This window comes from Falco peregrinus, chromosome 4 (genome assembly GCF_023634155.1).
Source record: "Falco peregrinus isolate bFalPer1 chromosome 4, bFalPer1.pri, whole genome shotgun sequence".
NCBI classification, from domain to species: domain Eukaryota; kingdom Metazoa; phylum Chordata; class Aves; order Falconiformes; family Falconidae; genus Falco; species Falco peregrinus.
In genome coordinates, this window is record NC_073724.1 from 50,376,350 (window position 1) to 50,400,772 (window position 24,423).

A 24,423-nucleotide genomic window follows, 5' to 3' on the forward strand; every position below is an offset into this window, starting at 1 on the left:
GTAAGTTAGAAGAAAACTGAAGATGTTAGGGGCTTAAATCCATCTCCTGGTAGTAGGGGACTGCTCCCTGTGGTACATTTTCTCATACTTTGCCTATTCTGCTTTTAAATGCCCTCTGTAATAGTAGTTTCCATAATTTCCCTTGGGAAGAAGAGATGATGTTTAGTACCTCTCTTTGTCAGGAAGCTGCTGTTGGCGTCCTGCCTGCTTCCCTTTTCCTAACTCCATCTCATTACTGCAAATGATTCCCTGCACAGCACTCTGAACTGCAGTGCTCTTCCTTTCTGTCCTCAGCCTGCGAAGGGATGGTGGCTGCTAGGGCCTCTGAGGGCTCCCGTGTGGCTCAGAGGGGCCCCACACAGACCCAGAAGCCAGTTGGTGGGAACGGATTTCTCTTGGGGACAGCCTGAAGTCACGGTGGGTCCTATACCCAGAGTATCCTAGGGGAAGCCTCAGAGCAGTCTCCCTTTCTGGGCAGCTCTAATGTAAATACGCCACACATCTTCCACAACAGAGCCTGGCATCTCTTTTTCGACCACCTGTAGCCCCTGTAACATGACTGCAAAGGAGATGGGATACCTGTAGGCAGCAGCTGCTGCCTCTCTTCATCAGAGGTTGACCATACAGTAGGAAACAGGAGCTTTGGGTGTTCCCTAATTCTCAAACTTTTTAGATAGGGCTACTTTTCTTCAGTAAATAGCCATGTACCACAGCACATATGCCTCTTTATTCTACTCGTTCACATGTATTTAGACACTTACAGCAGGTAGTCACAGAACTACCTTAAATTTTGGCTCTGAGACATATCGCACAGACCCAGGGGGGTTGTGTCCTGTCCCCCTCTCTCCATTTTGGGAATCCTTGCCCTATAGCATGGGGCATACTCAAGGCTTTCCAATGCACCTGTTAGTTTTCCCATGGCCAAGCCCTGGGTTTGCTCCTGACAGTAAATATTGTCCATGTTCAGTAAATCTGGCCTTGAAAGTACCTTAACTGTACTGGTAGAACCAGCCAGAGAATGTATTCTATATAAATTTGGGTCCATGTGAAAACTCAGGTTTATTTTTCACACCTTTCATATCTTCGTTGACAGAGAGCCTCTTCTCAGATATCTGCTGAGATACACAACTAATTTTTCTACCTAAATCACACCCAATGAAAATCTGACCCATATATTTTACTCTGTTTCTTCCAAGTTAGTTTCCACAACTTTCTTATAGGGTTGTTTTGGTGGTTTTTTTAGTGTTTGAATAAACTCCAGATTGCCAGCAACCTGCCGTCACTGTGATGCCTTTAGGAGAATAACTTCAGATAGGTGCATCCCTATGAGTAGAAAATCAAGCAAAGGGGACAGGAGGCCTGCATGGATAAGCAAGGATCTTCGGGCAAAACTTAAACAGAACAAGGAAGTTGACAGAATGTGGAAAAAGGGACAGGCTGCTTGGGAGGAATATAGGAACACAACAAGGAAGGCTAAGGTCCATTTGGAATCAAATCTGGTGAGGGATGTCAGGGACAACAAGAAGGGCTTCTTCAGGTTCATCAGCAGGAAAAGGATGACTAGGGAAAATGTGGGCCTGCTGCTGAATGAGGTGGGTGACAAAGGATACAGAGAAGGCAGAGTTACCAAATGCCTTCTTTGCTTCAGTCTTTACTGCTGAGGCCAGCCCTCATATCCCAGACCCTGGAAACAAGAGAGGAAGTCTGGAGAAGGGAAGACTTTCCCTTGTTCAAGGAGGATTGAGTTAGAGATCACTTAACATCCACAAATCTATGGGCCCCAATGGGATGCCCTTCTGAGTGCTGAGGGAGCTGGCAGATGTCATTGCTAAGCCACTCTTCATCACCTTTGAAAGGTCATGGAGAACAGGACAGGTGCCTGAGGACTAGAGGAAAGTGAATGTCATTCCAGTCTTCAAAAAGGGCAAGAAGGAGGACCCATGCAACTACAGGCTGGTCAGCTTGACCTCTGTCCCTGGAAAGGTGATGCAGCAGCTCATCCTGGAAGTCATCTCTAAGCATGTGGAGGAAAAGAAGGTTATCAGGATGGATTCACCAAGGGAAAATCATGTCTGAACAATAGTCTTCTATAATGGAATGACAGGCTGTGTAGACAAGGAAAGAGTGGTGGATGTTGTCTACCTTGACCTCAGCAAGGCTTTTGACACTGTCTCCCATAACATCCTCATAGGTAAGCTCAGGAAGTGTGGGCTGGATGAGTGGACAGTGAGGTGGATTCAGGACCGGCTGAATGGCAGAGCTCAGAGGGTTGTGCTCAGCAGCACAGAGTCTAGTTGGAGGCCTGTAGCTACCGGTGTTCCCCAGGGGTCAGTGCTGGGTCCAGTCCTTAGTCATCAACGACCTGGATGAAGGACCGAGTGTACCCTCAGCAAGTTTGCTGATGATACAGAACTGGGAGGAGCAGCTGACACACCAGAAGGCTGTGCTGCCATTCAGCGAGACCTGGACAGGCTGGAGAGTTGGGCACAGAGGAACCTGATGAAGTTCAACAAAGGCAAGTGTGAGATCCTGCACCTGGGGAGGGACAGCCCCATGCACCAGCACAGGCTGGGGCTGACCTGCTGGAAGGCAGCTCTGCAGAGAAAGACCTGGGAGTCCTGGTGGACAGCAAGTTGCCCATGAGCCAGCAGTGTGCCCTGGTGGCCAAGAAGGCCAATGGGATCCTGGGCGGCATTAGGAGCAGCATGGCCAGCAGGTTGAGGGAGGTGATCCTCCCCCTCTGCTCTGCCCTGGTGGGGCTGCACCTGGAGTGCTGGGTCCAGTGCTGGGCTCCCCAGTGCAAGAGGGACAGGGAACTACTGGGGAAGATTTAGCAGAGAGCTACAAAGATGATGAGGGGACTGAAGCATCTCCCTTATGAGGAAAGGCTGAGAGAGCTGGGGCTGTTTAGCCTGGAGAAGAGAAGACTGAGAGGGGATCTTATCAGTGTCTACAGATATTTTAAATGTGGGCATCAAGAGGGTGGGGCTAGACTTATTTCAGTGGTGCCCAGTGACAGGACAAGGGGCAATGGGGACAAACTGAAACACAGGAAGATCTATTTGAATATGAGGAAGAACATCTTTACTTTGAGGGTGAGAGAGCAGTAGGACAGGCTGCCCAGAGCATTGTGGAATCTCCTTCACTGGAGACATTCAAAAGCCACCTGGACATGACCCTGTGCAACCTGCTCCAGGTGAACCTGCTTTAGCAGGGGGTTGGACTAGATGATTTCCAGAGGTTCCTTTCAACCCTGACCATTCTGTGGTTCTGTGATTCTGCTGTGGCTCCAGTGGGTTCAATTCAACCCTGTTACTGGGTTTTGCACTCATAAACATGGGTGGGCAGAAACACTGTGTGTCAGCTCACTCTTGATAGGAACTATCACTGACTATCTTAATAAGAACTGGGCATATACTCAAAAGAGCATAGGAAAGATATTTTTCCTTGCTTCACATTACCCATTCACTTACTTGAATAAGACTTCTATAAAAATGGTTTTGTCCTGTGCAAAGGAAGAGTTTAATAGATCTGTTTATCAAGACACTGTCAACACCTTAATATGGCTTACTTGGTAATTCTTCTTGCATGTGTATTTAGCAGTTCTTGATACAAACTCAGCATGCATCACTCCAGATGTGAGCAAAGCAGAAAAGCAGGACTGTCTTTCCTATTCCTACCATCCCTTCCAATGAGCTCCATGCCTGCATACACAGATATTTTAACGATTTGGTATTTTGTACTTGACTATTATCCACAATTCCTCATTCAGCTTATGGGAAATTTCATTCCTGAGAAACTTACAGACTACAAGGATTTATATCCACAGCAGAAGAGAACTTTTACATGTACACTGTTTACATTTTGTTTTGCTAAACTACCAGCCCAAAATATTCACTAAAGCTTTGGTGCCTCTTCGTTTACAAAAACTGCGCTCCGGTCCTGAGAATACATTGCTGATGTTAGAGGGTGGGCAGTGACCCAACAGCAGTAGTTTCACAGATTAATAATTTTTATTACTACTGTTATTCACAGTGTTTCCAAAAGAATACCATAGCTCTGCTTATATTTAAAAAAAAAAAAAAGTAAGTTGGATTTTTCAAAATTTTACCTCCAGGTCAGCAGAAGGTTGCTTCCAGCAGGTTCCTTCTGCAGCTGTGAGAAAACTTACCAATCAGGGAGCTTACTGAAGAGTTGTGTATAAAGTTTAGACATTGTTTGAATTTTATGAGAATTTATCCAGTTCAAATAATGTATTCTATTTATACATCTTTTTTCCCTGTGTTGCTGTTATTATAAGAAACAGCAAAATTTCTGATGAAATAAAATAGGCATAATTAAATTTTAATTATAATTAATTGATAAGGTCACCAGCAGAGACATTTAGCAACTAAGAAATAAGGAGTGCTTTTGAAATATTAAGAAAAATACTAAACCTGTGGCTGAATGATTAAATACTATTGAAAGTGTCCAATTTCACTAACCCTACCATTGTGCTCAAAATCTTTCTTTTTAATTTATGGTGAAAACATATATCTCAATGCAGGAATGGTTTAATACACTTAGCTGAGGCATAAGAATCATATAGCAACTTCAGCAAACAAACAGCCATGTCAAGTTAGCATTTATTCCTTGGTTTGTGAAATTACAAAAAAGAGTAGAGAATTTATCAGAAATCTAGACAAAGTCAATAGTTTTGAAGTCTGCCCTTTAGAGGTTTTAATATTAACATTGGTACACATTGAAATCAAATTACACTCAAATGAAAGCAAACTTGGAAGAACTACTTTGAAATGATTTGTTTTTCAAAGCAAGCACTACCATTTGTATCATTCTTACCTGCAGAGGTTTTCACAATTTCTGAAGTATTTCTGAGACCCATGAAGTCAAACTGATAAAGTCTCCAAGATTTCTGGTCAGCAGCCTCCACTGAGTTTTTCCTCCATCTGTAAATCATTTCCTCTTTAGGGTAGCCATCTAGAAATTAATATATACATATGTATATATATGAATATATCACATTTCATAAAAAAGGTGCTGCAAAACAGTACCTGTTCACTGCTATTTGGGAATAACTAAATTTATGATCTGATGCTTTCTCAGTGAGTTTGGTGGTATAATTCAACAGAACTAAAGAGTTTTATGGCACACAAAAATATAGTCATAACACTAGCAAAACTATGATTTTTCAAAGTCACTTTTTTCCAATGGAAAAAATCCTGATTGGTTCTATCAGAAGTAGATCTCTTCAGAGATGCAGCTGATTGTACTAATTAGAGATCCAGATACAGAAGTATACTATTTTATGTATGCTGTGAAGAAGCTGTGCAAACCAATAGAATGTTAAAAAAAAAAATGGGAGGTGGGGGCGTGGGGGGTGTGCAGTGTCAGTGTAAGATGCAAAGACTTGAAAAAGACTGTTTTGAAAGTGTCGATAGTTCTAAGATGGTGTGTGCTACTGTACCTCTGAAATGAGCTCAGTAAAGTGCAAAAGAGCAAAATTTTAATTAGTATGAAATTTTTAAAGTGATTATGCCATCATATTATGTCTAAAAGCTGTGGTATTTAATGAGTCATCACCTGATCTCTACAGCTGAAATAGCTTCTGGAAGTCTTCCTTTATCAATTGAGCACTCAGTAGCCATATTTAATCCTCATGCCAATATTTGATTTTCTTTTTATTAGAGAATGGCATTTTCCAATAGAAGTCCAACAACAAATCTTCAACTAGCTCAAACCATAATAATAGACTATAGAGAAAACAACAGCACACCCATGCTAGTTAAAACTGGATTGTTCTGTAATGCATAATACAATAAATTCTTATTCATCTAATAATTAATATTGTAGATGTAGATTGCAAAGCAAATTAAAAGCCTAACAACAACAATAGCCAGTCAATATAACTGTCTCATCAGTGATTTTTGTTTCCCATTGAAGACTGATAAATTTTCATATTTGCATTGCAAAACAGCTTCTCTGGTCATGGTGCTATTTCCTTGATGTTTTCCTCCTGTGAGTGTCTTCTCCATCTTGTTTAAGGTTCCACCCTGCTGGGGCACTGCTGTAAGGTGTGCATGGCCTCATTTATCCTTCTCACTAACTCAGCATGAAAAGTAACTACAAGTCCCTCAGTTCTAATCTGTAGAAAATTACTATGTGTTAATTCAAAATGCCACGTTCATATATTTCCCATCAATGCAAATAAAGAAATAACTCATGAAGGACCCGACTGAGTAACAAACACAAGCCCTGCCATTCTCCATGACAGCTCTTGCTGCCAAGCAGATTTCACTGCCAATTCTGCTGTGCCAGTCTGCAAGACTGATCTAAAGGTTAATCTTTTTTGGCTGGCAGATTATGTCAGATGATTCAGAGGTACAGTGAAAGAAGTCAAGCTTTGCAGAGTCTCCAAGCCTTAGCCCTGCATCCTCTGAAATCTTCTTGAGCCTGGATGCTATTTGACAGAGCCCTTGGATCACACTCCTCTGACATAATGTCTCCCTTGAATGGAAAGCTCTACAGTTTATCTCAAGAGTCTTCTCAAATTGGCTTCATTTATGGAGACTGATAACTTTTCCCTGCAGTTCAGGAGGGAAGAAGCATCAGATGGTGTCACCGTGCTGTAGCTGCTGTGTCCTCACGCTGGGTGGCAGTGGCAGAACCGTCCCTTCCCCACAAAGCAGTACCAGGACCACAAGGTGGGCTGACATGTGCTCTGGGTCCTACTCCTTCCTCCTGATTTGCCTCCTGATGTAGAAGAAAGGAAGCCCTTGCCCCATTGTACCAGCTCCCACTGCAGAACTTGTGCCCCCAAGTGCTAATGTGCAGATTTTGTAGCAGGCAGTAGCTGGGGCCCCTTTTCTCAGGTAAATTTCACAATTAAAAATGCTTCAAATATCCTGGAAGTAACAAAGATAGATAGATAGATAGATAGATAGATAGATAGATATAAATAAAATACACTATTTAAATTTGATCCAAAATGAACTTTTTACTTTTTTTCCCCAGATTTCACTGAAAAAGTTGTGTCAATTGGTCTTGATTTCAATTTCTTCCTGATTTTTTGGCTTTTTTTTTCATCCCATGGCCACCCCACCAAAAAAAAAAAATCCATGACACTGTCAGTAAGCTTGAAAGCTTGCTATCATTATCCAAGGCATAGCTGCTTATCCTGGCATGAGCAGCAGGTAGTCAGGAACAAGTTCATGAGAGTCTCATCCTTCAGCATTTTTCCTGTAGTTTTGACCAAGAAGAGACAGATTCAATTTCAGAATAACTACTTTTGGTATTATTCATCATTATTAAATAGTAAGCAGCTAACTTCAGGAGACCATCATGCCCTTTCAATAGGAGTCCCCTTAACCCACAGTTGCTTTTACAGTGGTTGGGTTACTTACATCAAAGGAGGTAAGTACTGGTGATTCAATGGGAATTGTTTCAGCCTGTTAAATAACTACTATTATATTCTGCTCCAGTGCCAGATGACTTCACTTTTCAATTCATTGAAAGAATATAATATCTCTTATGGAATAAAGACACATCTGCTTGGACAGTATAGCACTCCTAGGATTAATTTAACTTACAGAATGGACTGCTCATGATGGTTCTTCTTTTAGTGATATCCAATATTTCTTGTATACACCCTAATCACTTCTAGCCCTCTAAATGCTTCATTTTAGAAAATATAAGAACTAGAGAATGCAGCCTCTGCTGTTCGGCCCGCAACACAACTAAGAGTGTGTTATCTATAGAAATGTCTGTCTTCTTTCTCTTCCCCAGCATGACAAATGGTAGTAAAATACCTTACATTCTTGAGCTAGTGGCTTCAAGTCAGACATGCTGAATCAATTGCTACCAAGTGTATTTACCTTGTCAGGTTGCTTTAGGTTGTGTAAGTATATCCATACTGCAGCAGGGCAGGGCTCCAGGAGGCCCTGGTGGCTTTCCAGCAGATGCCAGTAAGATGGTGAGGGGCATGCCATGGGAAGAAGACAACCACAGCAACCAAGTGTGTCTTCTGCGTTACAGCCACCCCAGTTCTGGCAGCCTGCAACTCAGGTTCTTCTCAACCAGTTTATGTCAACACCTTCGTTTTCCCTCATGTGGATTTACTTGATTGCCTTTAAATTCTCGTATATTTTGCCTTAATGGTTATTTTGAAGTCTGTGCTGTAGCTATTTGCATCTTCGGCAGGTATTAGATTTATATACTACCATGCCAAAGACTTTTATAGAGCACCTTGACCATTTGGGTTTTTGTAAGACCAGTAATATGTGCCTTTGTAAAACCAGGTCAAGGACAAATATGGTTGAAGTTATTTCTTTAAGAGCCCAGTAGAAAGTATTCATGTAATCCCACCTGTTCACTTCATCAAACATACTTAATGGCTTTTGAGTAACACAAATTATTGGTACCTTTGTTGCTTTACTCATAGACTTGAACATGTACATTTTCAAAGCGTACCACTCACTTTTACTCCAATAATGCAGACATGGATAAACAATAAATGCACTTTTTGCCATTTTGGAGGTGAACCTCTTATAGCAAAAAGCCAAAATGTCATGACAACCTGTGAGATTCTCTGGATTTTGTTTTATTTCCCTTTTGTTGCTGGAATAGTTGAACTCATATTACCACATCTTCTCACATCACCACCATATTTATAACTGACCGGTTAAAAATATTTAAACTTCATTCTTCATACCACTTCTCTTTCTAGGGAGACTCAGTGATTTGTGCAAAAGCCTCCACCAAACTGCTGAAAAAAATGATCAAGGCCAGAAACAACTACAGGCTGGATGAGAGCCACTTGCAATCACAAGATAGCTGTGAGAATTGGTGTCAACTGGCCCTGAAGCACGTCTGCTACCAGAGTCAATGCTGATGGAAAATCAGCAACTTCTGTAATACAACCATTGATGTATCCATACTGCCCCTGACCTTGATTTCCCCAATGATGTTGTTAGTCTGGGCATCTTAGATCAACACTTTATCTCCTTGTTTCTCCTTCTTTTCTGTGATAATGGTTGGTGAGGCCACACCTTGAATACCATGTTCAGTTTCAGGCTCCTCGCTACAAGACAGACATGGAGGTGCTGGAGCGTGTCCAGAGAAGGGCAATGAAGCCGGTGAAGGGTCTGGAGCACAAGGATTATGAGGAGCAGCTGAGGGAACTGGGGTTGTTTAGCCTGGAGAAAAGGAGGTTCAGGGGACACTTACTACTCCCTACAACTGCCTGAAAGGAGGTTGTAGCGAGGTGCGTGTTGGTCTCTTCTCCCAAGTTACAAGTGACAGGACAAGAGCAAATGGCCTCAAGTTGTGCCAGGGGAGGTTTAGATCAGATATTAGAAAAAAATTCTTCACTGAAAGCATGGTCAAGCATTGGAACAGGCTGCCCAGGGAAGTGGTGGAATCACCATCTCTGGAGGTATTTACAAGACATGTTAAAGCTTGGACTTGATTTTAAAGGTATTTTCCAACCTAAATGATTCTATGATTTTAAGAAGTGAGTAGAGATGGGAAGGATAGCAGGAAAGGGGTCATGTCAAATAGGACACAGACCATGTGAAGAACCAGCTTCTGTCTAAAAAACTTCCCTTAGAAACATATCCAAGACATAGAAGGACAGAGAGGCATGGAAAAAAAACCCCACCTCTTTCATTTCTTCAGACATATTTTTTTTCCCATTCTGTGAAATCAATTTATTTTACTGCTGATTCCCCGCACTTTGTATTCACATGTAACATAGGCAGACCCTGCTTGTAGCAGAAGGAATAATGCAACAAGGAAGGTTATCTCTTCTTCCTAGCTTTGGAAAAAATTGGATGCTCAGAGCATGTGATAAGGATTTAATGAAAACAGGAGCAAGGCTGAAAATGTGTGTGGGGGGGGCGGCTCAGCCAAGAAAGGATCAGTTCAGTTAAGTATGTGCCAGGGGGCTGATGCTTGTGACAGAAGTATGTATTTGAAAGACATAGCCCAATTCTGGGAAGGTTCTTCTTGTCCAGGGTTGTACACTCAAAGTTGGGAGAAAGCATGATCTGAAAGACAAGCTGTCACCATCAGCTAGTGATCAGACTTCACACCACAGACACAGAGGGAGTGTAGTAGATTCAACTGCTGCTGCTGAAGGTGGTCAGGAAAGGGAGGGTGCTCTGATACAACTAGAGGCAGGTGATGAGCAGCCCTATACACCCTGCAACCAGCTGCTTCCAGATAAACTTTGCTTCCTTGAATGCTACCCAGTAAACTCTTCTTCAGGCTCATCAGGAGACCTCTGCCAACACAGCCTCAGTCAGACAGAGAGGGAGGCCACTGTCAGCACAGACCTGGTCAGAAGAGGATAATGAAGTCCAGAAATGCACCATTCTCTGGTACTCTGCTGTGGATGACAAATCATACGCTGCCACAGGAGCTGCCTGGGCTCTTTTTCTTGTTACCAGTCTTTATAAATGCTCCTTTGTTGGCAAGCAAACTGCATTTTTCATCCAAACTTCTCAACATTTCAGAGGAAGAGGTTTCTCGGTGATCTATTCCTGTATCTGTCTTGTGTCTGCTCTCAGAAGGTGTGTTTTTAATTAGGAGAATCCTGGAAGTCCCCTATTAAAAATGATACCACCTTTGTATGCACTTATTCACGATTGTATGCACTTATTAAGCACAATTAGATGGCAAAAAGAGTAAAGTTTCAGTTGTTTTGAAATAGAATAAAATTAAAATCAGGGGATATAGAAAATTCATTATGTCTTTTAAAGGAGGAGCCCACCAGGGTAGACTGAAGCAGAAGCAGGGAAAGAGAGTGGAGACATTTAGTTGTTTGCTTAAGACCTGTGGAAAACAATACTTGCAATTGAATGCATATTGAGTTCTCTGTTCACAAATGAAGGTGACTAGCCTTTTTCTCACCCACTGATTTAAGGAAATAAAATATGTGGTATTTTAAAAGACAGCTATAAGAAAAACCGATAAATGTGAATGCTGTAAAGATAGCTTTAAAACCTGAAGTGATTTATTTCAGCAGTTGTAGATAATTGCACTTAGGTGATAACTACAGCAGTTATAAACGTTATTCTTTGCCCTGTTTGCTTGCATTGGTAATTGACACCTTATTAACAGTACATTAGCTCATGAAGAAAATCAACCAACATAACCATGACTGCAGAATAATGGATCCAATACTGACCTGAAGGATACGTCTCCCACTGAAAAGAACAAAGTTTTTCTACATGAAAATGTGCTTTAATATGATTGTGGTATCACTTTGGCTAAGAACTAGAGGATCCAGTTCAGACCATCATCAACAGTAATGTTTAATTATCCTTTTACCCGGGACTAATTCTCTTTTTTGAGAGAAGTGCTAGAACAGTGATACAACTTACTGATACATTATATGGCAGCTTAACTTTTGGGGGGAACTTCTGGGCCTTCAACGTAGAAAGGAGGAAAAGAGAAGCGTTTCTGTTAGAGAAGTAAGTGCCAAAAGGATTTTCTGTTAACTAGCTCTTGTAGGGAGTAATCTTTTTTCCTTGTTTTTTGCTACTCATAGACAAATTGTAATCTTGGATGACAGAAAAAAAAAAAAGAAAAAAAAAAGAAAATGAGAAGGTAAAGAAGGAAAGCAGACAAGAACAGGGCTGGACTGAAAAGAGAGCTGGAAGTTTTCCCTTGAAGATGTTTTGAGATATGGCTTTTCCATGTACTCACTTTCTGAAAAAAACACCATAGTTTTCTTTTAAAATCTAACAGATACTTCTCATATAGGGGTGCTATTATTTTGTCGCACACAGCCCTAGTAGTGAAAAATCTCTGTTCTGAGTATCAGGTTCTAAAGGATAGGTGTGTCACCATCCACTGTTCCTTTCAGTATAACTACTATGGACTGTTTGTTTCAGTATAATTATTATGGATAATTACCATCAAACAGTAGTTGTGCAACATTATATTGTTGAGTATTGTTGAGGGCAGCTTAATCAATAATTCCAAGAAAGATCCGAAAAAAAAACCCCTTCTTGCAAAGCCAGATCTGAAACCAAACTTGCCAAAAGAAGTTGAACTTGGTCAAGACGAGTCCAAACAGGGAGAGAGAATTGAGGTTCATTTCTTAGTCAGCTGTAACTGGAGGGTCGACTATTGTTTGAGACCCCCAGAAGTTTTCTTAAATACCTGTAAGGAGCATGCGCGATGCTTAATTAATATAGTACCACCTATTCTTGGGAAACAATTGAATATATATGACTCTTCTGAGAACTGCATAAACATACGTATATCTCTATAATCTTGCCTAAATGTAACATGGCATGTGCATTAAGTGGAGTGATCCCCCATGCATTCAGTGCTGCAATAAATGAATGCCTGCTTCTTAATGCTCCACTTGTGTTGAGTTTTCTTATTCCCAATTTCAGTGACAGGTGGAATAGCTTGAAATTACATTAAGAAACTACGGTACTTCTGTTACATCATCATACCTTTGTACTCTGTCCTTATGCTCGTCAATCAGTTTCCCTTTTAACACATTTGCAATCTGTACCCAGAGTGATTTGGGTTTGGACAATAGTTGGTTTTATCATATATTGTCCCTAGAATTATACTTTTCTATTGTTTTGCAAATGCCTTCACCTCTTCTGGAAAAAAAAAAAAAAACAAAACCAAAAAAACCCCAAAGAAACCCAAAAACCAAAATGAAAACATCTTATAGCATGTCAATGTTTTGCTATGCATTTTTATTTATATACTTATTTTTACTGCATGCTAACAGTTCTATTTGGAAGATAATTTTCAGAATTCATGTTCAGCAATTGCTTTTGCCTATTGCTTGCATTGCTCTGGCCAGCATATTATCTCACACATTATTCTACGAGTAACTAGAACACCTGGAAAATGTCCAGAGTTTTCTGATTTAGCTGTATTGCATCCCCACTCCTAACATCACTAATGATAAATATGCTTATCTCGCTTGTAGCTTACTGGATATAAATTGTACCTTCTGTAAGGAGAGAGTTCTTGCACAGATCAGTGTGCTGAGGACATATATGAAAACCTTGCCTAGGCATATGCAGCCTTGTTCATGTTTTTTATGGAATTTTATGGGGCTTTACTCCAACCTCCTGTTTTGTTATGTATGGAACAATATGAAGACTTTACCTTTGTTTTTCTGCAATACTAATGCCTTGCACAGAAAAAATGAAAGTCCTGAAATCAGTTTCCCTATCTCAAATTCGCTCCTGATATGAATTATTCTGGAATATTTAGTCATTCTATTCACCACATATTTAGAAGTTTTCTGCTTATAAACAAAGATGCCAGAAAGAGACAGATTTTTTTTTATAGCTACCTGTACTGATTTTTCATTGCTAACATAGCTATTTCATAACGATCTTATAAAGTTTCACATGTGTGTCATTACACACAACGAATAGTACAAGACTTTATTCATTATGTGGATTAGATAATTTTTGATCATGTAGGCCAAGCCTCACATTTCTACTGGCTGTGAGACTACAGGTGGGATTCCAGGTAAGAGGATACTTTCAGAAATGTATGCCAAAGAGGTGGCCTTTCAGAGGCTGCTGGGATCCTGTGCCACTGCTTTGCCATACCTAGGTCTCATATACCATGGCCAGATCTGCACAGAGATGGGAGGCTTCACCTGAGCACTTGCTGTTTTCCAGAAGATTTGGGGTGAGATTCAATCACCTGGCAGACTTGCCTCTCCTCCCTTCTTTTACATGGAATTCACGTGGCCTACAATGACTGCATGATGCTGAGAACTCAAGAGCTATGTACTACTGCCAAGAGATTGGCCTCATTATTGTACTGCTAAATATGTACATCGAGATCCGTAATAGAAAGCAAACAGTGCAAAATGAGTATTTTAGCAGCTAAAATTTTCTGTTTGGCTGACTGCATGAAGTCAAGTGAGAAGAGAAAAATTATTTCTTTTTATAGTTTGCAAATGACTATCAAAGAATATTAAGCTGCATGCAAGATTTTCTAAAGTCTATTTAAACATGAATTCTGCAATGGATGTGCTAAGGGCAAATTTTGAGGTGCTTCCCAGGATTTTTGCTGAGATGTGTGAAGTATGAGTGGCTACATACTCAAGTCTTATCTCAGGCAGATGTAGGTGATGAAGGCAGTCACTTGCAATTTTCTGTATAGAAATTGACTCTTAATTCATCTTTATGAGAAAGAGGAAGCCAAAATCATAACAATAGAGCAGATGAAAAATATTTGGGTAAACCAGAGAAAGTTGAAGCTCCTGGCATCAAAATTTAAACCCAAACCTAGTAGAGATTGCTTTGGACAATTTAGAAAACAAAGCTATAAAATAGCCAAAGTGAGACATAAACCTCTCAGTTTATTAAAGGACTATCTGTCAAACCTGTAGTTCTTCAGTCTGCTGTTGTTATAGCCAGGACGCAGCCTTCCTCTTCCATTAATTTAAACTGCACTTACATTGGAGATGCTCAGTGACATTGCCCTTCTTAAGTGCTGAAATTGCTTACAACTAGGATGGATAGCAGTGCCACCAAAAGATGCCGGCCAACTGAGTTCAAGCACTCCAGTGGGAGTGGAATACCATTCACTAGATGACTTTAAAAATACTTTTTTTCCCCCTACTGACTATGTAGGGCACCTCAAATTTAGGGGCCGAATAAATTAAATTAAATGGAGTAAATTCCATCAAAGATCTTTAACACAGATGTATGTGAATTGAATTTAAAATACCATGTAAATGCTCAGTATCACCTTCAACAGTTAAGGATATTAAAACATAAAATAATCTTGCCTTTACCCATTTAATGGCAGTAATTAACTGTATCATCCATGTAGGACTACTAAGATTTCCTTAAGATTGTCCTGATGAGAAAGATAACATTGTTTGCTTCATCCATTGCTTTATTAGACAAAGTGCTCAGAAAATGTGTTTTGGCTCATCTGAAAAATATAATGAACAAGCAGGGATTCTGATGGAGACTCTGAGCTCTAGTAAAGTAAACAACACAGCCATAAATAGCCCAGGAAATGAAAGAAAAGACACTTACACAGTTTTTTAGTCCATGCAAGTGGGTAGGAATGAAGTGAACATAATTTACTTACAGTTTTCTTCCTTTCATTGACAAGTAATCTATTTATCCACACTTAGTAAGAAGCCCTTTTTAACACTGAGAACTCATTTTCTGTTTCTCAAATGAACATGACAGTATTTAAAGATTATGTTAAACATGCTTAATCCTTATCCTCCAACTGCTTGTCAATAATTAGTATGTATATGTTAACTATGAGTGCAACTGAAAAAGGGATATCCATTAGCAGTAAAATAATAGAATATTATGATTAGAAGTATACTATTATCAGCATGTGAATATAAGTAAATAAGCTATTTGTTGTATAAAGTACATAAAAAAAACCCTGGCATGGAATAGCCTGAATTTCTAAAAACAAGCAAGAAGACTTTGCAGTCTCATAAAAAATAATAACAATAATTGAGTAAGCATAGATAAAAAAATATATTCACAACTTGAAGGTAGTTGCTACAATGACATAGTAATAGCATCCACAGAAGTATTAGCATCCACCTATTTATCAGTGCCCAACTTCTTAGGCTAGAAACACACTACAACCTATCCACATTGTCCCGTGTGCAGAAATTTTCTATCCAATTTCAATTACGATAGTCATTGTAGTTATATATTCAGCTTATATAGTCCATAGGGTTTGTGACTAGCCTAAACTGTACATTTTCAGACCCACAAAAATGAAAATTTAGGTATTGACATTTCTTTTTCTGAGTTGCCATGAAACCCATTTCAGTCTTCACAGGAGCTACACCAGCAAAGCCCGTGGGTTTACATAAGCTGTCAGAAACGTACTATGCTCAGTCAACATAGCATTAATGGAAGCACGTATGAATTAAAGATTTCCATACAAAATTATTATGACTTTTTTATAGGTCTTCTCAGAGTGTATCACGAATGGATAATAAAAGGGAAAACAAAAGAACACTCAAAACTGAAAACACAGGGTCTTTTCTGAGTACTGCCATTTCACCAAATAAAACAAGTTGCAGCATAAACTCAAAACTAAACAGAAAATTTCATTAAGCCTGAGATTAAGCAGGGTTAGCTTTTGAATGGTTTGTAAGTGTTGCTGCTGTTGAAAAAAAAGGCCATACAAACACTTTTTATTGAAAGACTGATTTCTCTGTTTTGCATCACAGTGTAACTTAACATGTGAACTGACGTTGGAGAGTCAAAATCAGTTATTTAAAGCTAGGTTCTTCTAGTCAGGTTTTTTTCAGTCTATCAACTATTCACAAAGAAATGAGTGGTATCTGCTTATTCATGTAGTTGTTATCGTTCTGTATGTAGATTTATTTGTCATTTACACACACTGGTAGTCACTTGAACGCACACAAAAATTCACAAAAAAGAAGTTTTTATAGCTCTGTAAAGTAAAGTAACAGAGGGATTTCTATGTTTTGTAATATTTTGCTAGTTTTCAATTTTAGCTCCCTAGGACATATCTGCACCTTATAGGTATAGCATGCAAGACTAGGGAACTGAAGATAAATGTTAAGATAGTTTTGTGTGTCTCATACTTACAAAAAGAACAGTTCCTGAAAAGGTCATGGCTAAGATGTAATCTCCTTGTTCGTAATAACAGCTCATCAGAAATTATCTGACAAAAGGAAGTTTCAGATGACTTTGTTGAGTCTGACATATTTATAGTCACACTCAATTACATTAGTGAGAGCACTGCACTGTTTTCATTTAAACATCAGCAACAGTGTTATGATGAATTGGTAAATACATTAATTTTGCATTCACTAAATTTGGTCTTCCTCTTCTCTGGAAGCATTTATCAATGCCTTGGTTTGTCATTTACTTTCCAAGCATCTCAGGGCTGTCGCCTCTCCAGTTAATGACTTTTCTCTCCCCAGACTCTAGTATTTTAGTGTTTGTATCTCATTTGCTCTCAGGATACTGCTGATGGAAATTAGCTGATGCTTCTATGTAGTACACCAGTTCAAGTATTCTTCATCTTTTTCTCATCTTTTGAGGTACATTATTGATCACAGCGATTTTTCTGTGATGTGTCTGTGTATCTCAATGCCTTAATCTCTTGTCCAGGTACGCTATTTCAAGCACATGAAACTGTTCTTTTGGTTAGCTTTACTTTAGCTCAGCTAAAACATGGTTTCTAAAGCTTCTGTGGAGTCATGGTCTTTTGCTTTTCTTTCCAGATCCCTGCAGTGACTGTAAAACTCAGTATCTTACAGTACACCATAGGGTAAATTCTGAGTCTCCTGGTAGTTTCTTTCTCAATTTCTGATCCCAGACACTAATCGTGATCTTTAGACGATCAGTTATTGCTCTAAAATTGAAGAGCTTTGTTTTTGGTAAGGCTGAAGGAGCCAACTCACTAATATTTTTGCCTGTTAAAACAAAGATATCATCGGCTGTATTTCTCTCATGCATTTCAGTTTTCCTTGTGGCAACCGAATTCCTCAAATTCATAGGCAGCTTTGCCTGTAGTTAATTGATAAGTATTAAGATCAAGTTCTATCCAAAATAGGTCTGTGTACCAAGTGTACATAGTTTTGTGCTGCTTTATTTTCCACTAAAACTTTAAAGCAGCAGTATTGTGCATCAAGACATAACATCATCACCTCCAATAGCTCTGAACCCTCCAGAGGTTATGGCTCCCCCAGGTCCTTCCAGGACATCTAGCAGCTGCCACCACTCAAAGAACCCCATATGTGTTGGCCACAAGGGTGCTCCCAGCTGCAGCCTGGGGAGCCCGGCAGCCCTGTCCCAGACAAAGGTGCCTTCTGGCCCTTGAGTGATTCACTGTGGAACTGCCTGTCCTGCAGTGGTGAAAATGGCAACGATGCCACTTTCACAAGGCAGTTGCCAGTTTCTGTCAGAATCATTTATTCTCGCAAAGTGTGTGCCCATGTTTCTGAGGAAAAATATTTTCTGTATATCCAGCTCATGGAAAACCCCTTTTTAAAAATGGCGTTTGTGTGTTTATATTTAGAAAAAATATACATTATAAACCAGTGAGATTCTTTGTGCAAGATTCTATGTGTGAGAATTCCTTTTTTTTTTAATTTTTGGCAGAGGTCAAATTTCAGTTTCTTCCCAAGTTCCCCATTGTTCTTCACTCTTGTTGCTCCTCATACCCCAGCACCAGTCTGAACACTGTTGGTTTGAAAACTGCACAGCTGTTTTATGGTTATTCCAGGCCCTGTATAAATCATACTTACAACTATTTTAAAAGAATAAATAATCCCCAGTCAGAAAATCAAAACTCCAGCAGTTTTTGCTTTATGTGTCTCTGGGCCAAGTTACAGTAATTAAATCTTTTTTTTTTTTTAGCTTGGTTTGCTTAGGAAACGAGGCTTATGTAATTATATTTGTGGTCTATGTTTATGTGTGTGTTACCTGTCCTTGCTTCAATAACATTTGCACCCATTCACTAATTTTATTGAAATCTGACAGAAGAAAGTAAGCCTCAGATATTACATGTTCTGTAAAAAGAAGCTCCCAAACAGGGGAGACATTTCTTAATGATGCCTCCCAAAGAGGAAAGGGCTGTAGCCTTATGAAGGATCAGAGAAAGCCACTCATCCTCAAGTTGTACTGCTCCTGCAGTCAAAACCGCTTCTGATGCTGAGAACACTGCACTGTTCTGATGGTCCAACTGAAACAGGGAGGGGAACAGAGCACCTGCTCTTAAAAATAGATATGTGGGCTCATTCAGTCCTAATGCCACACGTGTTGCGGAGCTCAAAGTCTCGACTTTGAGTCTCAACAGGTCTCTTGATGATGTCTGTAGTATGTAATTTCTTTGTGTTGCTTTCATCATGCATTTCTCCAGCAGCACTACTTATTTTAGCATCCTTCCCAGGAGATCCTTCCCTACTACCACCCAGTGATTTGGCAGATGCTGTCTTTAATTGGGCCTTAGACTGCTCAAATGGCTTTGCCCAAGGACACTGACAAGTAGGAAACCTCATCCTTCAGAACTACCAGCAGATGAAAAACTGTCATTACAGAGGCTGCCTGGACACTGCTTTCTGTTTCTGAGCAAGCACAGGTTTTTCAGCTGCAGGGGATGACTGTGCCATGACATGCTATTCTTTCATGCCAGTTACATTCATTTGAAGGTGACTGAAAGCGTGCCCCAGCAGACCACTGCTGACACCAAGTCTTCATTTCCATTACCTTAACCCTTTTGGTCTTCTATCTTTATCTTAAATTTTAGTCCTGGATTTTCTTTCCAGCCTACAGCACTGCCTTCCTTGAAAGTATTTTGGAAGAGGTATATGTTTTAATTACCTCTTTTTTCCCTACCCGTCTCCTTCTTTTGCTGGGTACTTAAAACCCCGCTGCAAGTGATCTTCATTCTGTTTGCCCGTTCACTGAGGACAGATCGCTGAAGATGCTAGAGGCAGCTATGGCTTAACAGGTCTGCAGGATGGGAAGCCCAGCTTCAAAACACACAGCCCACATCCCAGGGGAGAGAGCCTTTGCAGAAGCAGGGGCTAAAGCAATTCAAATGCAAAGGGCTCAGATGGTTGGGTCTAAGTCTTTAAGTCTTTACAAGCTTTCCATGGCTCTGGCATGGGCAAAAATGTCAGCAGAAACATGCACACTGCTGCCCCAGACAGCAGACTGCTGCTGACTTTGCCTGCCCTAGCGCTGCCCCTTCTTGCTTGCCAGGAGCAGGCTTCTAAAGCAAGAAAATCAAGACAACAAGAATCAATGCACAAGTGAAAGAGGAGAGCAAGGAGAGCCCTACCACCTAAAATATGCTCCTTTGCCTGCCAGAACAACCAGAAGAATATAAAGTGAGACGGGCACAGGTGGCAGCATTTCTTTTCTATTTGGAAGTGAACCCCACCGAGAAAGGAAGAGGATAAAGTTCAAGCTGGAGCCTGAATATGTTGAAAACCTGTGAGCACCTATTACAAGAAGTCTGGATCAAGCAAGGATTAAATTCTGTGAAAATAAGAGCTCGTGTTCATGAATGTTAGGTCAGAAGCTGTTATTCAGGTTCAAATTTGATAACGACAAAAATCTTATTTCTCAGCTCAAGAAAGAAGCAGCTCCACCACCCACTCATTACAGCAGTGTATCTAGTTGTACAAAACTCCCTCTCCTAACTGTCCACAGTCTCCTGTTTTCTTTGAAAGCAGTTGCTGAAGTCCAGGGCTGCTTGCATTGGGTCCCCACACCCTTCACAGAAAGGTCTCCACAACTTGCACAGAAATTACAGCAATTACATACAGAAATTACGAAGCCATATGTCTGTATGTGACAAATCCCGCTCTTTTCTGCAAAAAGTCTCCCATGCCTGCTAACTTGGCAGCCTAAATAACAACATGCACAGAATAATCACTGTCCTGTCTCTTCATCTGGTTTGCCAAAAGAAACTTTCAAAGGAAGGAAACAACAGTAACCGCAATGCTATCACACGGCAAAGCAATGCAGCAGCCCTCCTAGCACTGACGTAACCCTCCTCTCATCAGTGAGGTTCAGTGGACTCCCATGAATGAGGCTGTGTGTCAGGTAAGGAGTGAAAATGGGGCTGAAGCCCACACTTGCTACCAGCAGCGATGACAGTTAGGCACATTTGACTGGCATATGAAACCAGTTGCTCCACCTCAGGAAACAGAGCTTTTCCACAGGAGGCTAGGATGAAAAAGTATCATTTCCTGAAAGCACCACCTCCACCTTATATTTCTCTCTCTTTGTTGGTTGTGGTGTTTTTTTTTTTTAATCAATAGACATCTATAACTTCTATTGACTCGCCCTTCAGTTCACCACCACCACCTATATCTGGGTGCAAAGAATCAAAGAAATGGCGTACTGAGGATCTAGGTGAAAGAGAGACATTGCCTCTGCTTTGCAGTGGTAGAGGCAAGGTGGGACGCTCACTATGCTTCACGTGCCTTAGCAAGAACGTGAGAGTGGTGCCCCATATTTTAAGTGTCTATTGGCATTTTTATAAAATGTCAGTATCCTCCTTTCTTCCTGATTGCTCTGTATACACTCTCATTTGCTCCACAATGCTTCCTGTGTAATACTTAACTATTTTGGGCCTCTAAGCCATTGTATTATTAAAAGAAAAGTATATATTTCTCATGTTTCCAGAGATGCTAATTAGGTGCAGTGCTCCTCACTTCAGGACAGGATGACACAAGTGAGAGGACACTGTGTGAATGTCCTCCCTCTATGTGAAAAAGGGGGTTTTTTTTGGTTTTGTTTTTTTTTTTTTTTTCTCCTGGTACTGTGGATACTTCTGGTGCTTGGAGACTCCTTAATCTGCTTCTCTTTAAAAAATGTCACCAGTCTCTGGGGCATTACTTTGGGCCTATATTCTTCTTACTTTTTGATGATATTAAGATATTGCTGAGAGTTATTTATAAGAAGTTATAATGGCTACAGATTCTTTGAAAGGTCATTTCACAAGGCACGTTTCCTTTGTAACTGCACTGAATTCAAGAGAAGTTTAAAAGTGAAAATATACTTTTTCAGACCCAGCATCTGTCATGGTTTAACCCCAGCCAGCGACTAAGACCCAGCCAGCCACTTGCTCACTCCCCGCCCCGGTGGGATGGGCAAGAGAAATGGAAGACTAAAAGTGAGAAAATCTGTGGGTTGAGATAAAGACAGCCCAACAGGTAAAGCAAAAGCTGCGCACACAAGCAAGGCAAAACGAGGAATTCATTCACCATTTCCCATCAGCCATCTCTAGGAAAGTCAGGCTCCATCATACATAATGCTTATTTGGGAAGACAAACACCATCACTCCAAACATCCTCCCCACCTTTTTCTTCCCTGAGCTTTATATGCTGAGCTTGACATTCTATGGTATGGAATAGCCCTTTGGCTAGTTTGGGTGACCTGTGTCCTCTGCTCCCTCCTGGCTTCCTGTGCCCCTCCTCACTGGCAGAACATGGGAAACCTGAAAAGTCCTTGATTTAGAAAACGCATTTTATTCTCATACTAAATCCAAAACGCAGCATTGTACCAGCTACTGAGAAGAAAATTAACTCCATCTCAGCCAAACCCAGCACAGCTCCTTTTAACGAGCTGGCACCTGTTGCTCATCTGTGTTATAATGAAGCCAAGCAATGCCCTTCAGAACTGGCTACATTTTGAAACTGAGTTGTGACCTACAGGAGAGGCAGATGTTGATGGTGCTGCGTAGGCTGCCTAGCAGATTGCTTCAGCTAGGTGCTATGTGCAAGTGTGATAAGAAGTGCATTTTAACTGCAAAAAGGACTTTGAAGACTAACCCTTAAGGTAGACTACTTATAGCAGGGTTTGCATAAAACATGAGGAGTTAAGGGCTGAAGGGAAAAATTCCTTCCAGTCAGCCAAATACTGCTAGATTTTCAATTAAAACTCTATTAAAAAAAAAACAAACAAACAAACAAACAAACCAAAATGAAACTAAACCAACCCAAACACCCACAAACCAATGACAACCAAAAAACTCTGGCAACTTTAAAAGGAATGACTGACTTGGCTTTCTGTTTTATAAGTACCAGAGGAAATGTGTCTCTTCTGTATTTCTTGCAGTCTTTCTAAATCAAATACTTAAGCAGAACACTTTCAGGGAAGTGCAGCTGCAAAGCTAAAACTGTCCTGTGGCTGGAGCACAGGGAGCTTAACAGCAGCATTAGGGCTCCGGCAGTGATGGTGCAGCTCACTCTCAGGAGATTTCTAAGACTTAGTTATGACTTTTTCATGAGATGTAGATGAGGCAGCACTAACTGTGCTGTACCCCAGCCAGGGCCAAGAAGCCACTGTGATCCAGTTCCCCAGTCTCTTTGGCTGAGCAGCCAGCCACATATACTTCTGATTAAAATCTGATGTTTCTGACACACCATCTCTGTCGGTGGGGTAGAAAGCGAAGTAAAGCGCTCACCTGCTCCCTGTCCCTGGGGTGGAACACAGCAATGTGGCTATACTGAATTTGCTCTGCCTCTCCCTTCTTCTCTACTTGTGCAGGCAATTTGCCCGGGGAGCCTGACATCAATCTCAGTTTGGATTACCATGCAAATCATACACTCGGCCTCCATTTCCAGGGGCTGCAATAGGTCAGCAGTGCACAGCCAGATAGGTGTGCACAGCTACAGATGCTTGATGCAGAGGAAGCCCACATACCCATCAAAACTACACCATCGTGATCCTTATGATTGCTGAAATATAAAAAAATGTGGCTGAAGTTAAACACAATGGTAGCTGATATTTATAACATGCGCAACATGAGCACAGGCTTCTGAATTCCCTTCCATGGGTTTATAAGTTGAGCATTGCCCAGAAAAGGGAGTTAGCAGAACAGCAGTACTAAAGATCTGCATAATAGTAAATTAGTATAGGAACAAAAAGATCCATAGACTACACATGACAGTCTTCTCTAATATTTTTTCTATATCCTTATGTTCTTTCACTGTACATAATTCTTTAATTTTTTACTTTTAATTTGCATCTCACTAGATATCAATCTGGCCTACTGTGTTTTAAATAATAATAAAAGATGGCACTTTGTAAATCTTCAAAATGTAGTGCTTTGCTCAAACAGATTGACACCTAGATTAGTATTCTGAGTCAAAAAGGTGCTTATTTCTGTATTTTTTTTTATCTTTGCTTTTGAAAAAAAAGATGAAGTGGCAATGCAGATGCATGGTACTAAATTCAGAAACTCCATTAAATTTGAAGGGATTATCATTGCTTGCATAACAGCTTGTTTCAATGAAATGTCAGATATTGTTTGAAATTAATAGCCTGGCAGTATGTCTAGGTGTGATTCAAGACATTAAAGTTTCTAGGTAATCTGAGAGAGATTTCTGGTTCGTTGCAATGTGACATTGGATTAACCGCTTTTTAAGAAGAAAGCACAATTCTGTAATGGAGATGCAGATATTTTATTAAGGGTATATAATCTATATGGCTCGAGGTCTGATTTTGCTTGAATTTTCTCACATCTAGTGGGATATGTTGTCCCACAAGACTAGTAGTCTCATGTCTAGTCACTGATGAGATATAACTGAGCCTGGGAGCCACACAGTAGAATGCCATGCCTGTTACAAAAGGGCTAAAGGCAATCGTCCTTGGGACAGAATGGCTGTTCTCCAAGACAGTGTTGATCCCACTCAGCTCCAGCGTGTCTCTCCAAGATTTCATATTCTTATGCTCCTTCCCCAAAGAATAGATCTCACCAATGCAAGTGTTACCATTCAGCCACAGGGAATTATGCAGCTGTTCCAGACCTTTTCCTCCAGGAACTTCAGGTGTTCAGCAGAAATGAATTGTTTGAAGTGTTTGAAATCCCTGTTTCCAAGTGTCTTAATTCCTTTATCCCTCTCACACCTACCCTACTACTCAGTGGTGATAATCT

General features: G+C 40.5%; 1 protein-coding gene across 1 annotated transcript in view; it reads right to left on the bottom strand.

Annotated features, from left to right (window-relative positions):
• Positions 1 to 24,423, bottom strand: part of LOC101919915 (gamma-aminobutyric acid type A receptor subunit gamma3) — a 154,654-nt gene that overhangs the window by 46,923 nt on the left and 83,308 nt on the right. Inside the window, exon 3 of the mRNA XM_027788758.2 lies at positions 4,840 to 4,977. Coding sequence (XP_027644559.2) covers positions 4,840 to 4,977 — 138 coding nt within the window. The remainder of the gene's footprint in view (positions 1 to 4,839; positions 4,978 to 24,423) is intronic.